General features: G+C 47.3%; 1 protein-coding gene across 1 annotated transcript in view; it reads right to left on the reverse strand.

Moving 5' to 3' along the window:
• Nucleotides 1–19,480, reverse strand: part of LOC144486752 (uncharacterized) — a gene marked incomplete at its 5' end in the record, with an annotated part of 241,995 nt that overhangs the window by 70,335 nt on the left and 152,180 nt on the right. The window contains 3 exons of the mRNA XM_078204779.1: nucleotides 7,592–7,756; nucleotides 7,850–7,926; nucleotides 12,812–12,950. Coding sequence (XP_078060905.1) covers nucleotides 7,592–7,756; nucleotides 7,850–7,926; nucleotides 12,812–12,950 — 381 coding nt within the window. The remainder of the gene's footprint in view (nucleotides 1–7,591; nucleotides 7,757–7,849; nucleotides 7,927–12,811; nucleotides 12,951–19,480) is intronic.

Consider the following 19,480-nt stretch of genomic DNA (forward strand, 5'->3'; position numbering starts at 1 on the left):
GTAACTGTCCTGGGAGTGTTTGATGGGGTAAGAAGTCTAACAACACCAGGTTAAAGTCCAACAGGTTTATTTGATAGCAAAAGCCACTAGCTTTCGGAACAGGCTGTTCCTTCGTCAGGTGGGTGGGAGTTCTGATCACAAACAGGGCACAAAGACACAAATTCAATTTACATGAATAATGATTGGAATGTGAGTCTTTACAGCTAATCAAGTCTTAAAGGTACAGACAATGTGAGTGGAGGGAGCATTAAGCACAGGTTAAAGAGATGTGTATTGTCTCCAGACAGGTCAGTTAGTGAGATTTTGCACATCCAGGCAAGCTGTGGGGGTTACAGATAGTGTGACATGAACCCAATATCCCGGTTGAGGCCGTCCTCATGTGTGCGGAACCTGGCTATCAGTCTCTGCTCAGTGACTCTGCGCTGTCGTGTGTCGTGAAGGCCGCCTTGGAGACGGCTTACCCGGAGATCAGAGGCTGAATGCCCGTGACCGCTGAAGTGCTCCCCAACAGGAAGAGAACAGTCTTGCCTGGTGATTGTCGAGCGGTGTTCATTCATCCGTTGTCGTAACGTCTGCATGGTTTCCCCAATGTACCATGCCTCGGGACATCCTATCCTGCAGCGAATCAGGTAGACAACGTTGGCCGAGTTGCAAGAGTAGGTGCCGTGTACCTGGTAGATGGTGTTCTGACGTGGGATGATGGCATCTGTGTCGATGATCCGGCACGTCTTGCAGAGGTTGCTGTGGCAGGGTTGTGTGGTGCCGTGGTCACTGTTCTCCTGAAGGCTGGGTAGTTTGCTGCGGACAATGGTCTGTTTGAGGTTGTGCGGTTGTTTGGAGGCAAGAAGTGGGGGTGTGGGGATGGCCTTGGCGAGATGTTCGTCTTCATCAATGACATGTTGAAGGCTCCGGAGGAGATGTCGTAGCTTCTCCGCTCCGGGGAAGTACTGGACGACAAAGGGTACTCTGTCCACCGTGTCCCAAGTGTTTGATGGGGACAGTGTAGAGGGAGCTTTACTCTGTATCTAGCCCTGTGCTGTACCTGGCCTGGGAGTGTCTGATGTGGAGAGGCAGGCGTTGGACTCGGGTAAACACAGTCAGAGTTTTAACAACACCAGGTTAAAGTCCAACAGGTTTATTTGGTAGCAAATGCCATTAGCTTTCGGAGCGCTGCTCCTTCGTCAGATGGAGTGGAAATCTGCTCTCAAACAGGGCACAGAGACACAAAATCAAGTTACAGAATACTGATTAGAATGCGAATCTCCACAGCCAACCAGGTCTTAAAGATACAGACAATGTGAGTGGAGGGAGCATTAAGCACAGGTTAAAAGAGACGTGTATTGTCCCCAGACAGGACAGCCAGTGAGATTCTGCAAGTCCAGGAGGCAAGCTGTGGGGGTTGCTGATAGTGTGACAGAAACCCAACATCCCCGTTTCGGCCGTCCTCATGTGTGCGGAACTTGACTATCAGTTTCTGCTCAGCAACTCTGCGCTGTCGTGTGCCGTGAAGGCCGCCTTGGAGAACGCTTACCCGAAGATCAGAGGCTGAATGCACATGACCGCTGAAGTGCTCCCCCACAGGAAGAGAACAGTCTTGCCTGGTGATTGTCGAGCGGTGTTCATTCATCCGTTGTCGTAACGTCTGCATGGTTTCCCCAATGTACCATGCCTCGGGACATCCTTTCCTGCAGCGTATCAGGTAGACAACGTTGGCCGAGTTGCAAGAGTAGGTACCGTGTACCTGGTAGACGGTGTTCTCACATGAGATGATGGCATCCATGTCGATGATCCGGCACGTCTTGCAGAGGTTGCTGTGGCAGGGTTGTGTGGTGTCGTGGTCACTGTTTTCCTGAAGGCTGGTTAGTTTGCTGCGGACAATGGTCTGTTTGAGGTTGTGCGGTTGTTTGAAGGCAAGAAGTGGGGGTGTGGGGATGGCCTTGGCGAGATGTTCGTCTTCATCAATGACATGTTGAAGGCTCTGGAGGAGATGCCGTAGCTTCTCCGCTCCGGGGAAGTACTGGACAACGAAGGGTACTCTGTCCACCGGGTCCCGTGTTTGTCTTCTGAGGAGGTCGGTGCGGTTTTTTGCTGTGGCGCGTCGGAACTGTCGATCGATGAGTCGAACGCCATATCCTGTTCTTATGACGGCATCTTTCAGCCTCTGGAGGTGTCTGTTGTGATCCGCCTCATCCAAGCAGATCCTGTGTATACGGAGGGCTTGTCCGTAGGGGATGGCTTCTTGAACGTGTTTAGGGTGGAAGCTGGAGAAGTGGAGCATCATGAGGTTATCCGTGGGCTTGCGGTACAGTGAGGTGCTGAGGTGACCGTCCTTAATGGAGATGCGTGTGTCCAAGAATGCAACCAATTCCGGAGAGTAGTCCATGGTGAGTCTGATGGTGGGATGGAGCTTGTTGATGCCATCATATAGTTGTTTCAGTGATTGCTCACCATGACTCCAAAGGAAGAAAATGTCATCGATGTATCTAGTGTATAGCATCGGTTGAAGGTCCTGTGCGGTGAAGAAGTCTTGTTCGAACCTGTGCATGAAGAAGTTGGCATATTGAGGTGCAAATTTGGTCCCCGTGGCTGTTTCGTGTGTCTGGATGAAGAACTGGTTGTTGAAGGTGAAGACATTGTGGTCCAGAATGAAGCAGATGAGTTGTAAAATTGCATCTGGAAACTGGCAGTTGTCGGCGTTGAGTACTGAGGCTGTTGCAGCAATGCCATCATCGTGAGGGATGCTGGTGTAGAGTGCCGAGACATCCATTGTAACGAGGAGTGCTCCTGGTTCAACTGCTCCATGTGCTTTGGGTTTCTGTAGGAACATAGAACATAGAACATTACAGCGCAGAACAGGCCCTTCGGCCCACGATGTTGCACCGACCAGTTAAAAAAAAAACTGTGACCCTCCAACCTAAACCAATTTCTTTTCGTCCATGAACCTATCTACGGATCTCTTAAACGCCCCCAAACTAGGCGCATTTACTACTGATGCTGGCAGGGCATTCCAATCCCTCACCACCCTCTGGGTAAAGAACCTACCCCTGACATCGGTTCTATAACTACCCCCCCTCAATTTAAAGCCATGCCCCCTCGTGCTGGATTTCTCCATCAGAGGAAAAAGGCTATCACTATCCACCCTATCTAAACCTCTAATCATCTTATATGTTTCAATAAGATCCCCTCTTAGCCGCCGCCTTTCCAGCGAAAACAATCCCAAATCCCTCAGCCTCTCCTCATAGGATCTCCCCTCCATACCAGGCAACATCCTGGTAAACCTCCTCTGCACCCTCTCCAAAGCCTCCACATCCTTCCTGTAATGTGGGGACCAGAACTGCACACAGTACTCCAAGTGCGGCCGCACCAGAGTTGTGTACAGTTGCAACATAACGCTACGACTCCTAAATTCAATCCCCCTACCAATAAACGCCAAGACACCATATGCCTTCTTAACAACCTTATCTACTTGATTCCCAACTTTCAGGGATCTATGCACACATACACCTAGATCCCTCTGCTCCTCCACACTATTCAAAGTCCTCCCGTTAGCCCTATACTCAACACATCTGTTATTCCTACCAAAGTGAATTACCTCACACTTCTCCGCATTAAACTCCATCCGCCACCTCTCGGCCCAACTTTGCAACCTGTCTAAGTCTTCCTGCAAACTACGACACCCTTCCTCACTGTCTACCACACCACCGACTTTGGTGTCATCAGCAAATTTGCTAATCCACCCAACTATACCCTCATCCAGATCATTAATAAATATTACAAACAGCAGTGGCCCCAAAACAGATCCCTGAGGTACACCACTTGTAACCGCACTCCATGATGAATATTTACTATCAACCACCACCCTCTGTTTCCTATCCGCTAGCCAATTCCTGATCCAATTTCCTAGATCACCCCCAATCCCATACATCTGCATTTTCTGCAGAAGCCTACCATGGTGAACCTTATCAAACGCCTTACTAAAATCCATATATACCACGTCCACTGCCTTGCCCCCATCCACCTCCTTGGTCACTTTCTCAAAAAACTCAATAAGGTTAGTAAGGCACGACCTACCTGCCACAAAACCATGCTGACTATCACCTATCAATTCATTACTCTCCAAATAATTATAAATCCTATCCCTTATAATTTTTTCCAACATCTTGCCGACAACAGAAGTGAGACTCACCGGTCTATAATTCCCGGGGAAGTCTCTGTTCCCCTTCTTAAACAATGGGACAACATTCGCTAACCTCCAATCTTCTGGTACTATACCAGAGGCCAACGACGACCTGAAGATCAGAGCCAGAGGCTCTGCAATCACTTCTCTTGCCTCCCAGAGAATCCTTGGATAAATCCCATCCGGACCAGGGGATTTATCTATTTTCAGACCCTCCAGAATATCCTGCACATCCTCCTTATCAACTGTAATACTGTCTATTCTACTCCCTTGCAACCCAGTGTCCTCCTCAGCTATATTCATGTCCCCTTGCGTGAACACCGAAGAGAAATATTGGTTCAATGCTTCACCAATCTCCTCCGGTTCCACACATAACTTCCCTCTGCCATCTATAACTGGCCCTAAACTTGCCCTAACCAACCTTCTGTTCTTGACATACCTATAGAACGCCTTAGGATTCTCTTTAACCCTATCCGCCAAAGTCTTCTCATGTCCGTAGTGTCGCGACAAAAGCTGGGGGTTCTTTGTACAATGGGTTTCAGGATGCCCTCGACATAGCCGGAGAGGTTCTCGCACAGAGTCCCATTGCCCGATACGATGGGACAGCCGGGTGTGTTTGCCTTGTGTATCTTCGGGAGGCAGTAGAGATCTCCAACTCGGGGAGTACGATAGCCAGTTACCTATCCAATTGGCCAACTTTCTCTCTATCCCACACCTCCTTACTTTCATCAAAGCCGACCATGGGGGACCTTATCAAACGCCTTACTAAAATCCACGTATATGACATCAACTGCCCTACCTTCATCAACACACTTAGTTACCTCCTCAAAAGATTCTATCAAATTTGTGAGACACGACTTGCCCTTCACGAATCCGTGCTGACTATCCCGGATTAATCCGCATCTTTCTAAATGGTCGTAAATCCCATCCCGAAGGACCTTTTCCATCAACTTACCAACCACCGAAGTAAGACTAACCGGCCTATAATTACCAGGGTCATTTCTATATCTTTTCTTAAACAGAGGAACAACATTCGCCACTCTCCGGTCCTCTGGCACCATCCCCGTGGACAGTGAGGACCCAAAGATCAAAGCCAAAGGCTCTGCAATCTCATCCCTTGCCTCCCAAAGAATCCAAGGATATATTTCATCAGGCCCAGGGGACTTATCGAGCTTCAGTTTATTCAAAACTGCTAGTACATCCTCCCTCTGAACATCTACTTCCTCCAGCCTATTAGCCTGTCACACCTTCTCTTCCTCAAAAATATGGCCCCTCTCCTTGGTGAACCCTGAAGAAAAGTATTCATTCATCACCTCTCCTATCTCTACTGACTCCATACACAAGTTCCCACTACTGTCCTTGACCGGCCCTAACCTCACCCTGGTCATTCTTTTATTCCTCACATAAGAGTAAAAAGCCTTGGGGTTTTCCTTGATCCGACCCGCCAAGGACTTCTCATGCCCCTTCCTAGCTCTCCTAAGCCCCTTTTTCAGCTCATTCCTTGCTAACTTGTAACCTTCAATCGAGCCATCTGAACCTTGTTTCCTCATCCCTACATAAGCTTCCCTCTTCCTTTTCACAAGACATTCCACCTCTTTTGTGAACCATGGTTCCCTCACTCGGCCATTTCCTCCCTGCCTGACAGAGACATACCTATCAAGGACACTCAGTATTTGTTCCTTGAAAAAGTTCCACTTTTCATTAGTGCCTTTCCCTGACAGTTCCTGTTCCCATCTTATGCCCCCTAATTCTTGCCTAATTGCATCATAATTACCTCTCCCCCAATTATAAACCTTGCCCTGCCGTACGGCCCTACCCCTGTCCATTGCAATAACAAAAGACACCGAATTGTTGATACGATCTCCAAAGTGCTCTCCCACAACCAAATCTAACACTTGGCCCGGTTCATTTCCCAGTACCAAATCCAATGTGGCCCCACCTCTTGTCGGCCTATCCACATATTGTGTCAGGAAACCCTCCTGCACACTGATGCGCGATTAATTCACTCGGGAGGCTAGGTCATACCCGGGAATAAAGGCTTTTATTCGCAACAAGAAAAGAGCATACTGCTTAACAATACTATCCCAGACTAAGGGCCACTAGGAAGTAGCAGTGACCTTTATACTCCTATAAGAAGGCGGAGCCAAACGGAGTGTACCACAGAACAATGCTAACAGGTGGAACACCCCAACCCTAACCCCAACAGTAACAAGAGTAACATATGTACAAGTACCCATAGTGGTAACCATCTATGGTTCACCACACACACACTGCACAAAAACTGCCCCATCCGAACTATTCGACCGACAAAGGTTCCAATCAATATTTGGAAAGTTAAAGTCCCCCATGACAACTACCCTGTGACCCCCACACATATCCATAATCTGCTTAGCAATTTCTTCCTCCACATCTCTATTACTATTTGGGGACCTATAGTAAACTCCTAACAACGTGACCGCTCCTTTCCTATTTCTAACTTCAGCCCATATTACCTCAGTAGGCAGATTCCCCTCGAAGTGCCTTTCCGCAGCCGTTAAACTATCCCTGATTAACAATGCTTCTCCTCCACCTCTTTTACCAGCTTCCCTATAGTTACTGAAACATCTGTACCCCGGAACGTCCAGCAACCATTCCTGTCCTTGTTCTACCCATGTCTCCGTAATGGCCACAACGACGTAGTCCCAAGTACCAATCCACGTCCCAAGTTCATCTACCTTGTTTCGGATGCTCCTTGCATTGCAGTAGACACACTTCAACCCACCTCCCTGTCTACTGGTACCCACCCTTGACCTTGATACCTTCTCCAATACCTCACTACCCTCAACACTGACTTCCGGACTACAATTCCTTTTCCCACCCCTTGTGGTCCCCTCTGGTCAGAGGCTGCTAACGCCAGAATGAGCTGTTTATTGCCACTCTGCTTTCTGCCTGTTAACCAATCTTTAATCGATGCCAGTATATTACCTCCTATCCCAACGCTTTATTTGTGTTGACCAACTTTCCATTGCTGACCTGATTAAAAGCCTTCTGAAACTCCAGGAACACTGCATCCACTTTTCTCAATTATGTTAGGAATATCCTCACAAACCTCCAACATGTTTGTCAAACGTGATTCACCATTGATTAATCCATGTTGACTATGCCCAATCACATCTTCATTCTCAAAGTGTCTATTCCACAACTCCTTGAGAATTAATTATTTTAATTTCCCTCCTTGTGCAGGAAGGTTAGTGAGTGAGTGAAGGGCGACAAACGGGCTATCAGAGTGTCTGAATCATTTCCCTTTGCTAAAAATTATACTTTGAGTGTCAGTCCCTTACGAAACAGAGGCTCTCGTGTAACTTTGTCAGTTGAGCTGCTGAGCTGGTACATCCCAGAGTTTTCTCTTTACATCATTTCCAAACACCAATGTACCTGTGCAGTAAGCGAGGGAACAGACACGTGGCTTCTTCAACTCATAAACAAAGAAATTGGAGCAGCGTTTGATCTTTATTTCTTGGTGCCAGCGACAGGTGTTTCCACTCCAGTGAAAACAAACTGTCCTCTTTACTATCCCTTCACGCAGACTGGGATGAGATCCTGAAATGAGGAATAGAAAGATTGAAAAGTGTCTCCAGTGTGAATTGTGTTGGACAGTCAATGTCAATCTGATGTAACAGAGTCTGAAATTACCTCTTAACCAGCCTGTGGCGTGTGTGGAGCAACGTCTTGCTGGAACAACAGTCTCAGGAATGGTCGAACTACCAGGACTGAAAGGACAATCACACAGTTCATCGCTGTACTGATGCAATCCAAATAAAAAGAGGCTGCAAATACTCAGCTGGTCAGGCAGCCTCTGCGGCGAGAAACAGAATAACGTTACCCTTTGTGACGAACCATCTTCAGAGCAGAGGAGTTATCACAACACCAAACATTAACTCTGTTTATTTCCAGAGATGCTGGCTGACCTGCTGTATATTTCCAGCATTTTATTTTTGTTATTTCATTATTTTAAGGAAGAGGTGTGTGAAATATTAAATGAGATTAGCTCAGTGAGGGAGGAAATATGAAGATGTTTACCATCCTTGAAAGTGGATATGTCCCCAGGCAGAGACAATTCATACCGGAGGCTGCTGAGGAAAGCAAGGGAAGATGTAACAAAGACACAAAGCATCTTCACCCATCAACTGTGCCTATAGATGTGGAGCTGGAAAAGTAATGACATTGATTAAGAGACAGCCGGAGTAATTACAGAGCATTCAGCCTCATGTCTGTGGTGGGAAAATAATGGGAAATAATTCTGTGAAATAATAGAAATCATCATTTGGGAAGGTTTAAATAAATTTGAGTCAGAATGGATTTGTTCAAATAAGTCAAGTCTCAATAACTTGATTACATTGATTGGCAAAGTAACATGGAGAGTTGATGAGTGTAACATATATGATATAGTCCACAAGGGTTTTAGCAAGAGCTTTGACAAGGTCAAACAAGACTCACTCGTCAGGAAATTGGAAGGAGAGTTGGATGCCAATTGTCTCAATGTCAGAAGCAAAGGGTTGTGGGTAGTGTGGTTATTGAGATTGGAAGGTTATTCCCAGTGGAATTCCAGAGGGATCTGTACTGAGTTCCTTGTGTTCTTGTGGTAGTGTCAATGAAATGGAATTAAAAGTTGGGGACATGAATAAGATGTCTGCAGCAGAGATGAAAATCGTTCATGCGCTTGATAGTGAGGAAGAAAGCTGTAAACAGCAGGAAGATATCGATGGATTGGTCAGGTGGGTAGATGTGTGAGCAATAGAACTCAATGTGGAGAAGTGTGAGGGAATGGGTTTTGGGAGGACAAACACTGGATGGAGAACACACAATGAATGGTGGATATTGAGGTGAGTGGTGGAGCAGAGGGATCTTGGAGTATATGTCTATTGATTGCTGATGATAGCGCGACAGGAAAATAAGGTGCTCAAGATGATGCTGTAGAGATTTTTCTTTATTGATCAAGGACACGATTAGAAGAGGAAGGAGGTGTTTCTCTAATTGTATAAAACAATTGTTAGAGCACAAATAGAGTACAGTGTACAGTTCTGGTCACCACATCACCAAAAGAGTCTGGTAGAGACAATTGATGAGGATGGCCGGCACGGTGGCACAGTGGTTAGCACTGCTGCCTCACAGTGCCAGGGACCCGGGTTCGATTCCCGGCTTGGGTCACTGTCTGTGTGGAGTTTGCACATTCTCCCCATGTCTGCGTGGGTTTCCTCCGGGTGCTCCAGTTTCCTCCAGGGGCAATAGCCAATATAAGTGCATGGGGTTGTGGGGATGTGGCCTAGTGTGACTGTGGTTGGTGCAGACTCGATGGGCCAAATGGCCTTCTTCCACACTGTGGGATTCTATGAGATGTTGGAACATTTTATTCAGGAGGGGAGATTTCATTCTGACATATAACATCAGGAGGTATCTGGATTGAGTGGATTAGGAAGAATCGGTTTTCATTTGCAGAGAGGTCAATGTCCAGGGAGCAAAGATTGAGAATAATTGTGGGAACATTGAGTGGGGGGCGCTGAGGAGGAGTATTTCCACACACCGAGTGGTGTGAACCTCACAGAGCTAGAAGGTGGCACTCTGCTTTTTCAACCAGTATGGATACAATGGATCGAATGGCCTCGTACTGCACCCTGAATTTTAACATGTTTAAACATATTGCCACCCATCCCAGCAAGTCACTTTCCTCTCAGTCACAGAATCGAAAAATGAAACAGTGCAGAAGAGGCCCTTCAGCCCGTCAAGTCTGCATTGATACGTGAGAATCCCCTGACCTTCATACCTAATTCTGGTTACCACCTCTTGGCCCGTAGCCTTGAATGTTATGGCATACCAAGTGCTCATCCAGGTACTTTTGAAAGGATGTGAGGCAACCTGACTCTACCACCCACCAAGGCAGCACATTCCACACCATCACCACCCTCTGGGTAAAATCATTTTCCCTCACATCCATCCTAAGTTTCCTGCCTCTCACCTTGAACTTGGGCCCGTGTGACTGACCCTTCAACTAAGGGGAACAGCTTCTCCCTATTCACTCTGTTCATGTCTCTCAGAATCTTGTACACTTCGATCAGCTCGCCCCTCAGCCTTCTCTGCTCCAGTGAGAACAACCCAAGCCTCTCCAACCTCTCTTCATAACTTAACAGTTCTATCCCAGGCAGCATCCTAGTGGATGGATAATGTGGTGACGAGAACTGCACACAGGACTCTAGCTGTGGCCTCACCAAAGTCCGATACAACTCCAACATAACCTCCCTGCTTTTGTAATCTCTGCCTCCAATAATAAAGGCAAGTGTTTCATATGACTTTTTCACCACCCTACTAATTGTGCTTCTTCCTTCGGTGATCTATGTACAAACATGCCAAGGTCCCTTTTTTCCTCAGAGAGTTCTTAGTGTCATGCCATTCATTGAATACTTCCTTGTCAAATTACTCCTTCCAAACTCATACTTTTCAGGGTTAAATTCCATCTGCCCCTGATCTGCCCATTTGACTATCCCATCTATATCTTCCTGGACCCAACACATTCATATATATAATTAACACCCGACCAATCTTTGTGTCATCTGAAAACTTACTCATCCAGCCCCTCAACATAGTCATTGGTGCCATTAATATAAATGACAAATAATATCAGACCCAGCACAGATCTCTGTGGTACGTGACTAGACGCTGGCTTCCAGTCACAAAAGTAACCTTCTGTCATCACCCTCTGTCTACAACAACTAAGCCAATTTTTAATCCTCATTAAGTTACTCTGTATCCCATGTTCATTTGCCTTCTTTATAAGACTCCTATGTGAGACCTTTTCAAAGGCTTTCACACTTGGAATACTGTGTACAGTTCTGGTCACTCTGTTAGAAAAATATAATATTAAATTATATGGAGAGCGTACAGTGTACAGAAAAGAGTTACCAGGATGTTGCCTAGTATGGAGCATATTAGCTATGAGGAGAGGTTGGAGAAACTTGGTTTGTACTCACTGGAACGATAGAGGTTGAGGGGCGACCTGATAGAAGTCTACAAGGTTATGAGGGTCATGGATAGAGTAGATAGTCAGAAGCTTTTTCCCAGGGTGGAAGAGTCATTTACTTGGGGAGTATAGGTTTAAGGTGCGAGGGGCAAAGTTTAAAGGAGATGTATGAGGCATGTTTTTAACACAGAGGGTGGTGCGTGCCTGGAACTCGCTGCCGGGGCAGGTAGTGGAAGCAGATATGGTCGTGACTTTTAAGGGGCGTCTTGACAAATACATGAATAGGATGGGAATGGAGGGATAAGAAGGGTAGGGGGTTTTAGTTCAGCATGGTTGGTGCAGGTTTGGAGGGCCGAAGGGCTTGTTCCTGTGCTGTAATTCTCTGGAGTGTTGGAGGCTTAGGGGTGATCTTATAGAAGTCAATAAAATAATGAGGGGCATAGATCAGCTTGAACGTCAATATTTTTTCCCAAAGGTAGGGGAGTCTAAAACTAGAGGGCATAGGTTTAAGGGAGAGGGTAGAGATACAGAAGTGTCCAGAGGGGCAATTCTTTCACACAGAGGGTGGTCAGTATCTAGAACAAGCTGCCAGATGCGGTAGTAGTAGAGGCGGGTACAATTTTGTCTTTTAAAAAGCGTTTAGACAGTTACATGTATAAGATGGGTCTATAGGGATATGGGCCAAACGTGGGAAAGTGGGACTAGCTTAGGGGTTACAAAAATTTGGGCGGCACGGTAGCACAGTGGTTAGCACTGCTGCTTCACAGCTCCAGGGTCCCAGGTTCGATTCCCGGCTCGGGTCACTGTCTGTGTGGAGTTTGCACATTCTCCTCGTGTCTGCGTGGGTTTCCTCTGGGTGCTCCGGTTTCCTCCCACAGTCCAAAGATGTGCGGGTTAGGTTGATTGGCCAGGTTCAAAATTGCCCCTTAGAGTCCTGAGATGCGTAGGTTAGAGGGATTAGCAAGTAAATATGTGGGGATAGGGCCTGGGTGGGATTGTGGTCGGTGCAGACTCGATGGGCCGAATGGCCTCCTTCTGCACTGTAGGGTTTCTATGATTTCTATGATTTCTATAAAAAGGGCAGCATGGTTAAGTTGGGCCAAAGGGCCTGTTTCCATGCTGTAAACTTCTATGACTCTGACTCCACAAAACTGGTCACCTCCTAAAAAAAATCAATGAAATTTGTTAGGCATGACCTCCCTCCGATAAAGCCATGCTGACCTAACCTCTCCAAGTGGAAATAGATGCTGTCCTTCAGAATTTCCTCCAATGGATTACCTACCACTGATGTGAAACTCACTGGTCTGTCGTTTATGATGTCTTATGTCTACAACCCTTCTGAAACAGCAGAACCACATTATCTGTCGTCTGAGCCCCTGCAATCTACTTCCTCGCCTTCCACAGCAGCTTGGGACACAATTCATCTGGAGCTGGAGATTTGTCCGATTTGGAGCCTGCAAACAGCTCCAATACCTTGTTCTTTCCTGTGTCACACCTCAGTGTCTCTCTCCCAATATTCCCCATGCTTCACTCTGTAGAATGCGCATCTTCCCTTTCCCAGTATTCCCTTTGCTCTGAATGATGATCCCAGTCTCTTTGCTGTTTCATTGACGGGTTTAACAGAGATTTCCCCTGGATCTTACCTTTTGAATCTGTACCATCCAAGAACAAGACTCTGATCACATTGAACCGAATCAGAACACAGATTCCCCACACAGTTTGTGCTCCTCCATGGCTGGTTCAGAACTCTGTGTTTTACACACGGGTCGAAGGATTTGGAGACTGCAGCTAAATAACAGCAAGATGTTTATTGTTAACAAAAAATTTCAGAAATGTTACACACTGGCTCGTCTCCATGGAGACATTTAAAATCCTCCATTTCAGCCATTTCTCTGATATCAAATCCTTGAAATGTCAGCTGGAAACTTTGCTCCTTTTTGAAACCAGTTTTCACTGCAATTCCCAGCTCAGTGAAACATCAGACTTTGTATTTTAAAATATTTATTCTTTCAGCCTGGAAATCGCCACTGAATTTCACACCCAGGTTGAAAACGTTTCCAGGGAGTGACCTGGAGCAGAGTCAACACTGTCGTCACTGTGTGTAATAAGATGATGCTCAGTTACATCTGGTGATGATCAGATCCAGCTGGTGACAATGTTCTCTACTTGTGACATGGTTTGTTCTGAAAGAACGTGTTAATTGTACAAAGCAGCAAAACTGAAGTAGTCTCTGCCTATTCTCATTTCTCTCTCCTTGATCATAACATCTGAGGCAGGAGGACCTCATGTTTGAGTTAAAGGGTGAATGTCAAGAACACGTTCTGAACTATTTGTGGGAGAATCTATTATTGAGTTCCTTGTATTGGAGCCTACACCTTGCTCACATATTCTCTCTGAACCCTTCCCCTGCCAGATGAAGGTGTAATCCTAGGAATCATAGAAACCCTGCAGAGCAGAAGGAGGCCTTTCGGCCCATCGAGTCTGCACCCACTGCAATCCCACCCAGAATCTATCCTCACAACTCCACACATTTACCCCGCCAATCCCTTGAACCTACACATCCAGAGACACTGCAGGACAATTTAGCATGGCCAATCAACCTAACCCGGACATATTTGGACTGTGGGAGGAAACCGGAGCACCTGGAGGAAACCCAAGCAGACACAGGGAGAATGTGCAAGCTTCAAACAGACATTCACCCAAGCCGGGAATCGAACCCAGGTCCCTGGAGCTGTGAGGCAGCAGTGCTAACCATTGTGCCACCGTTCCGCCCATGTTTTCCTTTCCATGATCCACTCTGGCTGAGCCGGGTCTCTCCTAGGGAAGATACCTCAATGTTCAGCCTATCAATTTCCATGTCCATCATGTTTGCATTATGGGCAATGATTAGCAAGCTACAAATTGTCTATCAGTCCTGTGATCCTGACGTTTGCATTGCCTATCGAAGAGTTGGCATTTTTTTTTTCAATTGTTTTTTTTTCCTGGCGCAATGGAATTCCATCCATTTGTTGAGCAGAGACTAAGCTCTAAGTGCCCATTGAAACAGGTAGACTGTGCCTTGCTAGTCAGTGACTGCCTAACCTGAGGTAGGTGCTGGTTGACCATTGGGGCACGATGGTCTCTCCCACAACCAGAGACAGCCCATAGCACTGTATCATAGAAATCATAGAAACCCTACAGTGCAGAAGGAGGCCATTCGGCCCATCGAGTCTGCACCGACCACAATCCCACCCAGGCCCTACCCCCACATATTTTACCCGCTAATCCCTCTAACCTACGCATCTTAGGATTCTAAGGGGCAATTTTTTTTAACCTGGCCAATCAACCTAACCCGCACATCTTTGGACTGTGGGAGGAAACCGGAGCACCCGGAGGAAACCCACGCAGACACGAGGAGAATGTGCAAACTCCACACAGACAGTGACCTGAGCCGGGAAATAAAACAAGTGGAGCCTTGGAGACCATGTCGAACTTCAAGAAAAGTTTTTATTCCACATGCATGAGGGAGAGATGAATTCGGGCCTGAAATCCCAGGCGGCTGCGAGTTCCCTCTGCTCATTGTAGATTCATACAGGCTATTATACTTTTCCGAGTTGCAAATTTTTATATTATCGTACTAATTCCTCAAGTTGGATACATGTATTTGTCAAGACGCCCCTTAAAAGTCACTATCGTATCTGCTTCCACTGCCTCCCCTGGCAGTGACTTCCAGGCACTCACCACCCTCTGTGTAAACAACTTGCTTCATACATCTCCTTTAAACCTTGCCCCTCGCAGCTTAAACCTATACCCCCAAGTAAATGACTCTTTCACCCTGGGAAAAAGCTTCTGACTATCTACTCTGTCCATGCCCCTCATAATTTTGTAGACCTCTATCAGTTTGCCCCTCAACCTCCATCGTTCCAGTGAGAACAAACCAAGTTTCTCCAACCTCTCCTCATAGCTAATGTCCTCCATACCAGGGCAACATCCTGGTAACAGAAAAGTACATTGTACGCTCTCCATATAATTTAATCTCATCATGCAAATACATTGTTCAGTTCATCCCTGCTAATCATCTCTCTGGACACTTCCTGTTTACCCGATTATAATGTCAAAGTGTTGTGTTTGCCCAACCGATCTACAATGATGTGTTAATTGCTCCCCCACTCTGCTCGGTGATCGTGTTTACCAGAAGACTATGATCTCCCTAGACAGTATGGAGCCTGGCTGTCTCAATGCCGGTTCTCCCACTGTCGTGATAACTCAGAAAGATCTTCTGCGCATTACAATTGTAAGGAGTAGGTAACATATATTAATCATTATCTGTCAGCGGAGCAGACCTCCAGCTGTCTGTGTTAACCCTTTTCTTCCCTCTGGTGAGGCCTGGCTCTCTGGGCTTGCTCTATGTACCCTGCATGTATTACACTGAAACTAAATAAAATATGAACGGACACATAAATTAAAATATAAAAGAAACGATCCCTGATATTGCCCTGCAACAAGAACCCATTCACTCTGCCAATCGAGTTGGCCTTATCACTCATCGCCGCTGTCCCAATGTTATGTCCGCCTTCTGCAGCAAAACTGGAAAGCCCACAAGACTGGGCAACATTTTTGAAAAGCCTGGGCTGCCTGAATATCCTGGTTATGCCCAACGGAATGCCATGAACTGTGTGTGGCATTAGCTTGCTTGCAGCCATTGCTGGAAGGATGATACATTCAGATATCTGTCTGCCACTGAGTTTTGTTGATGTGGAGATGCCGGCGTTGGACTGGGGTAAACACAGTAACCCTGTTTGAGAGCAGATTTCCACTCCATCTGATGAAACAGCAGCGCTCCGAAAGCTGGTGGCTTTTGCTACCAAATAAACCTGTTGGACTTTAACCTGGTGTTGTTAAAACTGTTACTGAGTTTTGTTGGCACGGTTTTACTCCCTTAGCCTACAACTCTCCCACAGTATGCTCAAGGCAGTGGAGCTAACCACCCAAAGCTGGGAGGTTGGCTCATGAGTATCAGGATGTGTCCATATGCCGGTGACCTCGTGTCCTGGGGCCTGAGGCTCCTTCGGGTTCCTCTGAAGATTTAACCTGGGGCTGTTTCCATATGTCACCATGAGGAGACACAGCTGAGGATCTGCCAATGAAGAGGCTGTGTACTGACACAGAGAGATTTATACATTTGACTCCCGCTCTTTCACATTGCTACTAGCCAATGGTCTGGGCTGAGAATGAGAATCAAAGTAGCACACAAAAATGGGAAACATCTCCACGCTATTCAGCCACACACTAGACACATGAATCAGCTGTGCACACACTGACACTAATCCCCTTGCATTATCCATTCCTATTCAGACTCTGACTCCTCTTTTCCCATCCTACCTTTCTTTTCCAGATGTATTCTGGAATATTTATATCCTGACCTTGGCCACGATGGAACCATGGGGCAGAATTGGATGTTGCCCCGTTGGTGGCTTTCCAGGAGATGAGTGACTGCCTGTAGAATTCCGCAAATGTCCTTCCCACTGGGCTGTCGTCCACCCCATCTCTCCTCAATTTTACAGTGGGATAAGCAAAGTCGAGGCCATTCCACCCACCCTCACTCCTATTCAGTTCCCTAAGTGGCCAATCAATGATTACTTAAGGACCATTTCCCAGCCAGTGGCAATGTTCAGGCTGGTGGGTGGAGTTCAAGGTCATGCATGGGGGGAAGAGGGAAGTGGGGAGGGGGTGAGACAGCTTGTTCAGCCCTCGGGTGAGAAAAGTGGGGGACCTTATTTCAACATCAGGTGACACCCTCACAGGGTCCGTCCCCAGTTGGTGTTCTCTCCACCAGCTTCTCCTCCAACATCATAGAATCCCTACAGTGCAGAAGGAGGCCATTCGGTCCATCATGCCTGCATTGACAACCATCCCACCCAGGCCCGAACCCCATAACCCCATGTATTTACCCTGCTAGTCTCCGTGACACTAAGGGGCAATTTAGCATGGCCAATCCATCTAATTCGCACATTTTTGGACCATGGGAAGAAGATGGATCACTGGGGAGAATGTACAAACTCCACACATACAGTGACCCGAGGCTGGAATTGAACCCGGGTCCCTGGCGCTGTGAGGCAGCAGTGCTAACCACTCTGCCACCATGCAACATCCCCACCACCTGTGCCCACCCCTCAGGTTTCAGTTCTTCTTCCAGCCCTGAGACACATTACCTACTCCTGGACTCCCAGGATTCAGTGTGGGGTCAACTTAGAATTCCAGCTCTGTGCCCCACAGCTTCAGGTGCTGCTGGGATTAGAGAGCTGCCGACCAATGAAATGAGCGCTCAGCCCTCTGAGGGGGGCGGATGCCCCATCTCAAGCCAATGAACTCTCCCTGTGGAGATCAGAGCCATTTCTCTCAATTGGTGCCATTATTATTTTCTTATTGTGAATCTTTTGAACAATCGACATTGAGGTTTCTAATGATCTTTTCATTATTATTCACGGAGACAGTTTTAGTTTTGAACTCTCAGCGGGTAACTTTATGGCTTCGCTTAATCTGAGACTGGAAAATCCTGCCCGACGTCAACGGACATTTCCATTGTCCTCTTCGATTCCATGGCAGGTGGGGTGGTAAAATTCCGGTGCCCAACTCTGCCCCTCCCACTCTGCCCTTCAATTCTGCCTCTTGAACTCTGGCCCTTGAACCCAGCCTCTCCCACTCTGCCTCTCCCACTCTGCCCCTCACACTCTGCCCCTCACACTCTGCCCCTCACACTCTGCCCCTCACACTCTGCCCCTCACACTTGGCCCCTCACACTCTGCCCTCACACTCTGCTCCTCACACTCTGCCCCTCCCACTCTGCCACTTGAACCCAGCCCCGCCCACTCTGCCCCTCCCACTCTGCCACTTGAACCCAGCCCCTCCCACTTTACCCCGCCTTTACTCAAATCTCTACATCCTGCATTTTCCCTTCCTCCACTCCCTCACCTTCCTCCAATCTCTCGCTTCCCTCCAATCCCTCACCTTTCTCCACCCATAGAATCGTAGAATCATAGAATCCCTACAGTGCAGAAGGAGGCCATTTGACCCACCTAGTCTGCACTGACCACAATCCCACCCAGGCCCTATTCCCATAACCCCACATATTTACCCTGTTAATCCCCTGACACTAGGGGTCAACTTAGCATGGCCAATCCAGTGAACCCGCGCATCTGTGGGAGGAAAATGAAGAAAACCCACACAAAAGCGGGGAGAAGGTGCAGACTCTGCACAGTGACACGAGGCCGGAATTGAACCTGGGACCCTGGCACTGTAAAGCAGCAGTGCTAACCACTATGCTATTGTGCTGCCCCACTCACCTCCCTCCATCCCCATGCCCTCCTCCACCCACTCACCTCCCTCCACCCCCTCGCCTCACTCTACTCACTTGCCTCCTTCCAATCCAATGATTGAGGGTGATTTAGTGGTTTGGATCAGGAATTGGCTTGCTGTAAGAAAACAGAGGGTGGTGGTTGATGGGAAATATTCATCCTGGAGTTCAGTTACTAGTGGTGTACCGCAAGGATCTGTTTTGGGCCACTGCTGTTTGTCATTTTTATTAATGACCTGGATGAGGGCGTGGAAGGATGGATTAGCAAATTTGCGGATGACACTAAAGTCGGTGGAGTTGTGGACAGTGCAGAGGGAAGTGGCAGGTTACAGAGGGACATAGGTAAGCTGCAGAGCTGGGCTGAGAGGTGGCAAATGGAGTTTAATGCGGAAAAGTGTGAAGTGATTCACTTTGGAAGGAGTAACAGGAATACAGAGTACTGGGCTAATGGTAAGATACTTGGTGGTGTGGATGAACAGAGAGATCTCGGTGTCCATGTGCATAGATCCCTGAAAGTTGGCACCCAGGTTGTTAAGAAGGCATACGGAGTGTTAGCTTTTATTGGTAGAGGGATTGAGTTTCGGAGCCAGGAGGTCATGCTGCAACTGTACAAAACTCTGGTGCGGCCGCATTTGGAGCATTGTGTACAGTTCTGGTCGCCGTATTATAGGAAAGATGTGGAAGTGTTGGAAAGGGTGCAGAGGAGATTTACCAGGATGTTGCCTGGTATGGTGGGAAAATCGTATGAGGAAAGGCTGAGGGGCTTGAGGTTGTTTTCGTTAGAGAGAAGAAGGTTAAGAGGTGACTTAATAGAGGCATACAAGATGATCAGAGGATTAGATAGGGTGGAAATTGAGAGCCTTTTTCCTCGGATGGTGATGGCTAACACGAGGGGACATAGCTTTAAATTGAGGGGTGAGAGATATAGGACAGATATTCGAGGTAGGTTCTTTACTCAGAGAGTAGTAAGGGCGTGGAA

This window comes from Mustelus asterias, unplaced genomic scaffold, assembly GCF_964213995.1.
Source record: "Mustelus asterias unplaced genomic scaffold, sMusAst1.hap1.1 HAP1_SCAFFOLD_448, whole genome shotgun sequence".
In the NCBI taxonomy this organism is placed as follows: Eukaryota; Metazoa; Chordata; class Chondrichthyes; order Carcharhiniformes; family Triakidae; genus Mustelus; species Mustelus asterias.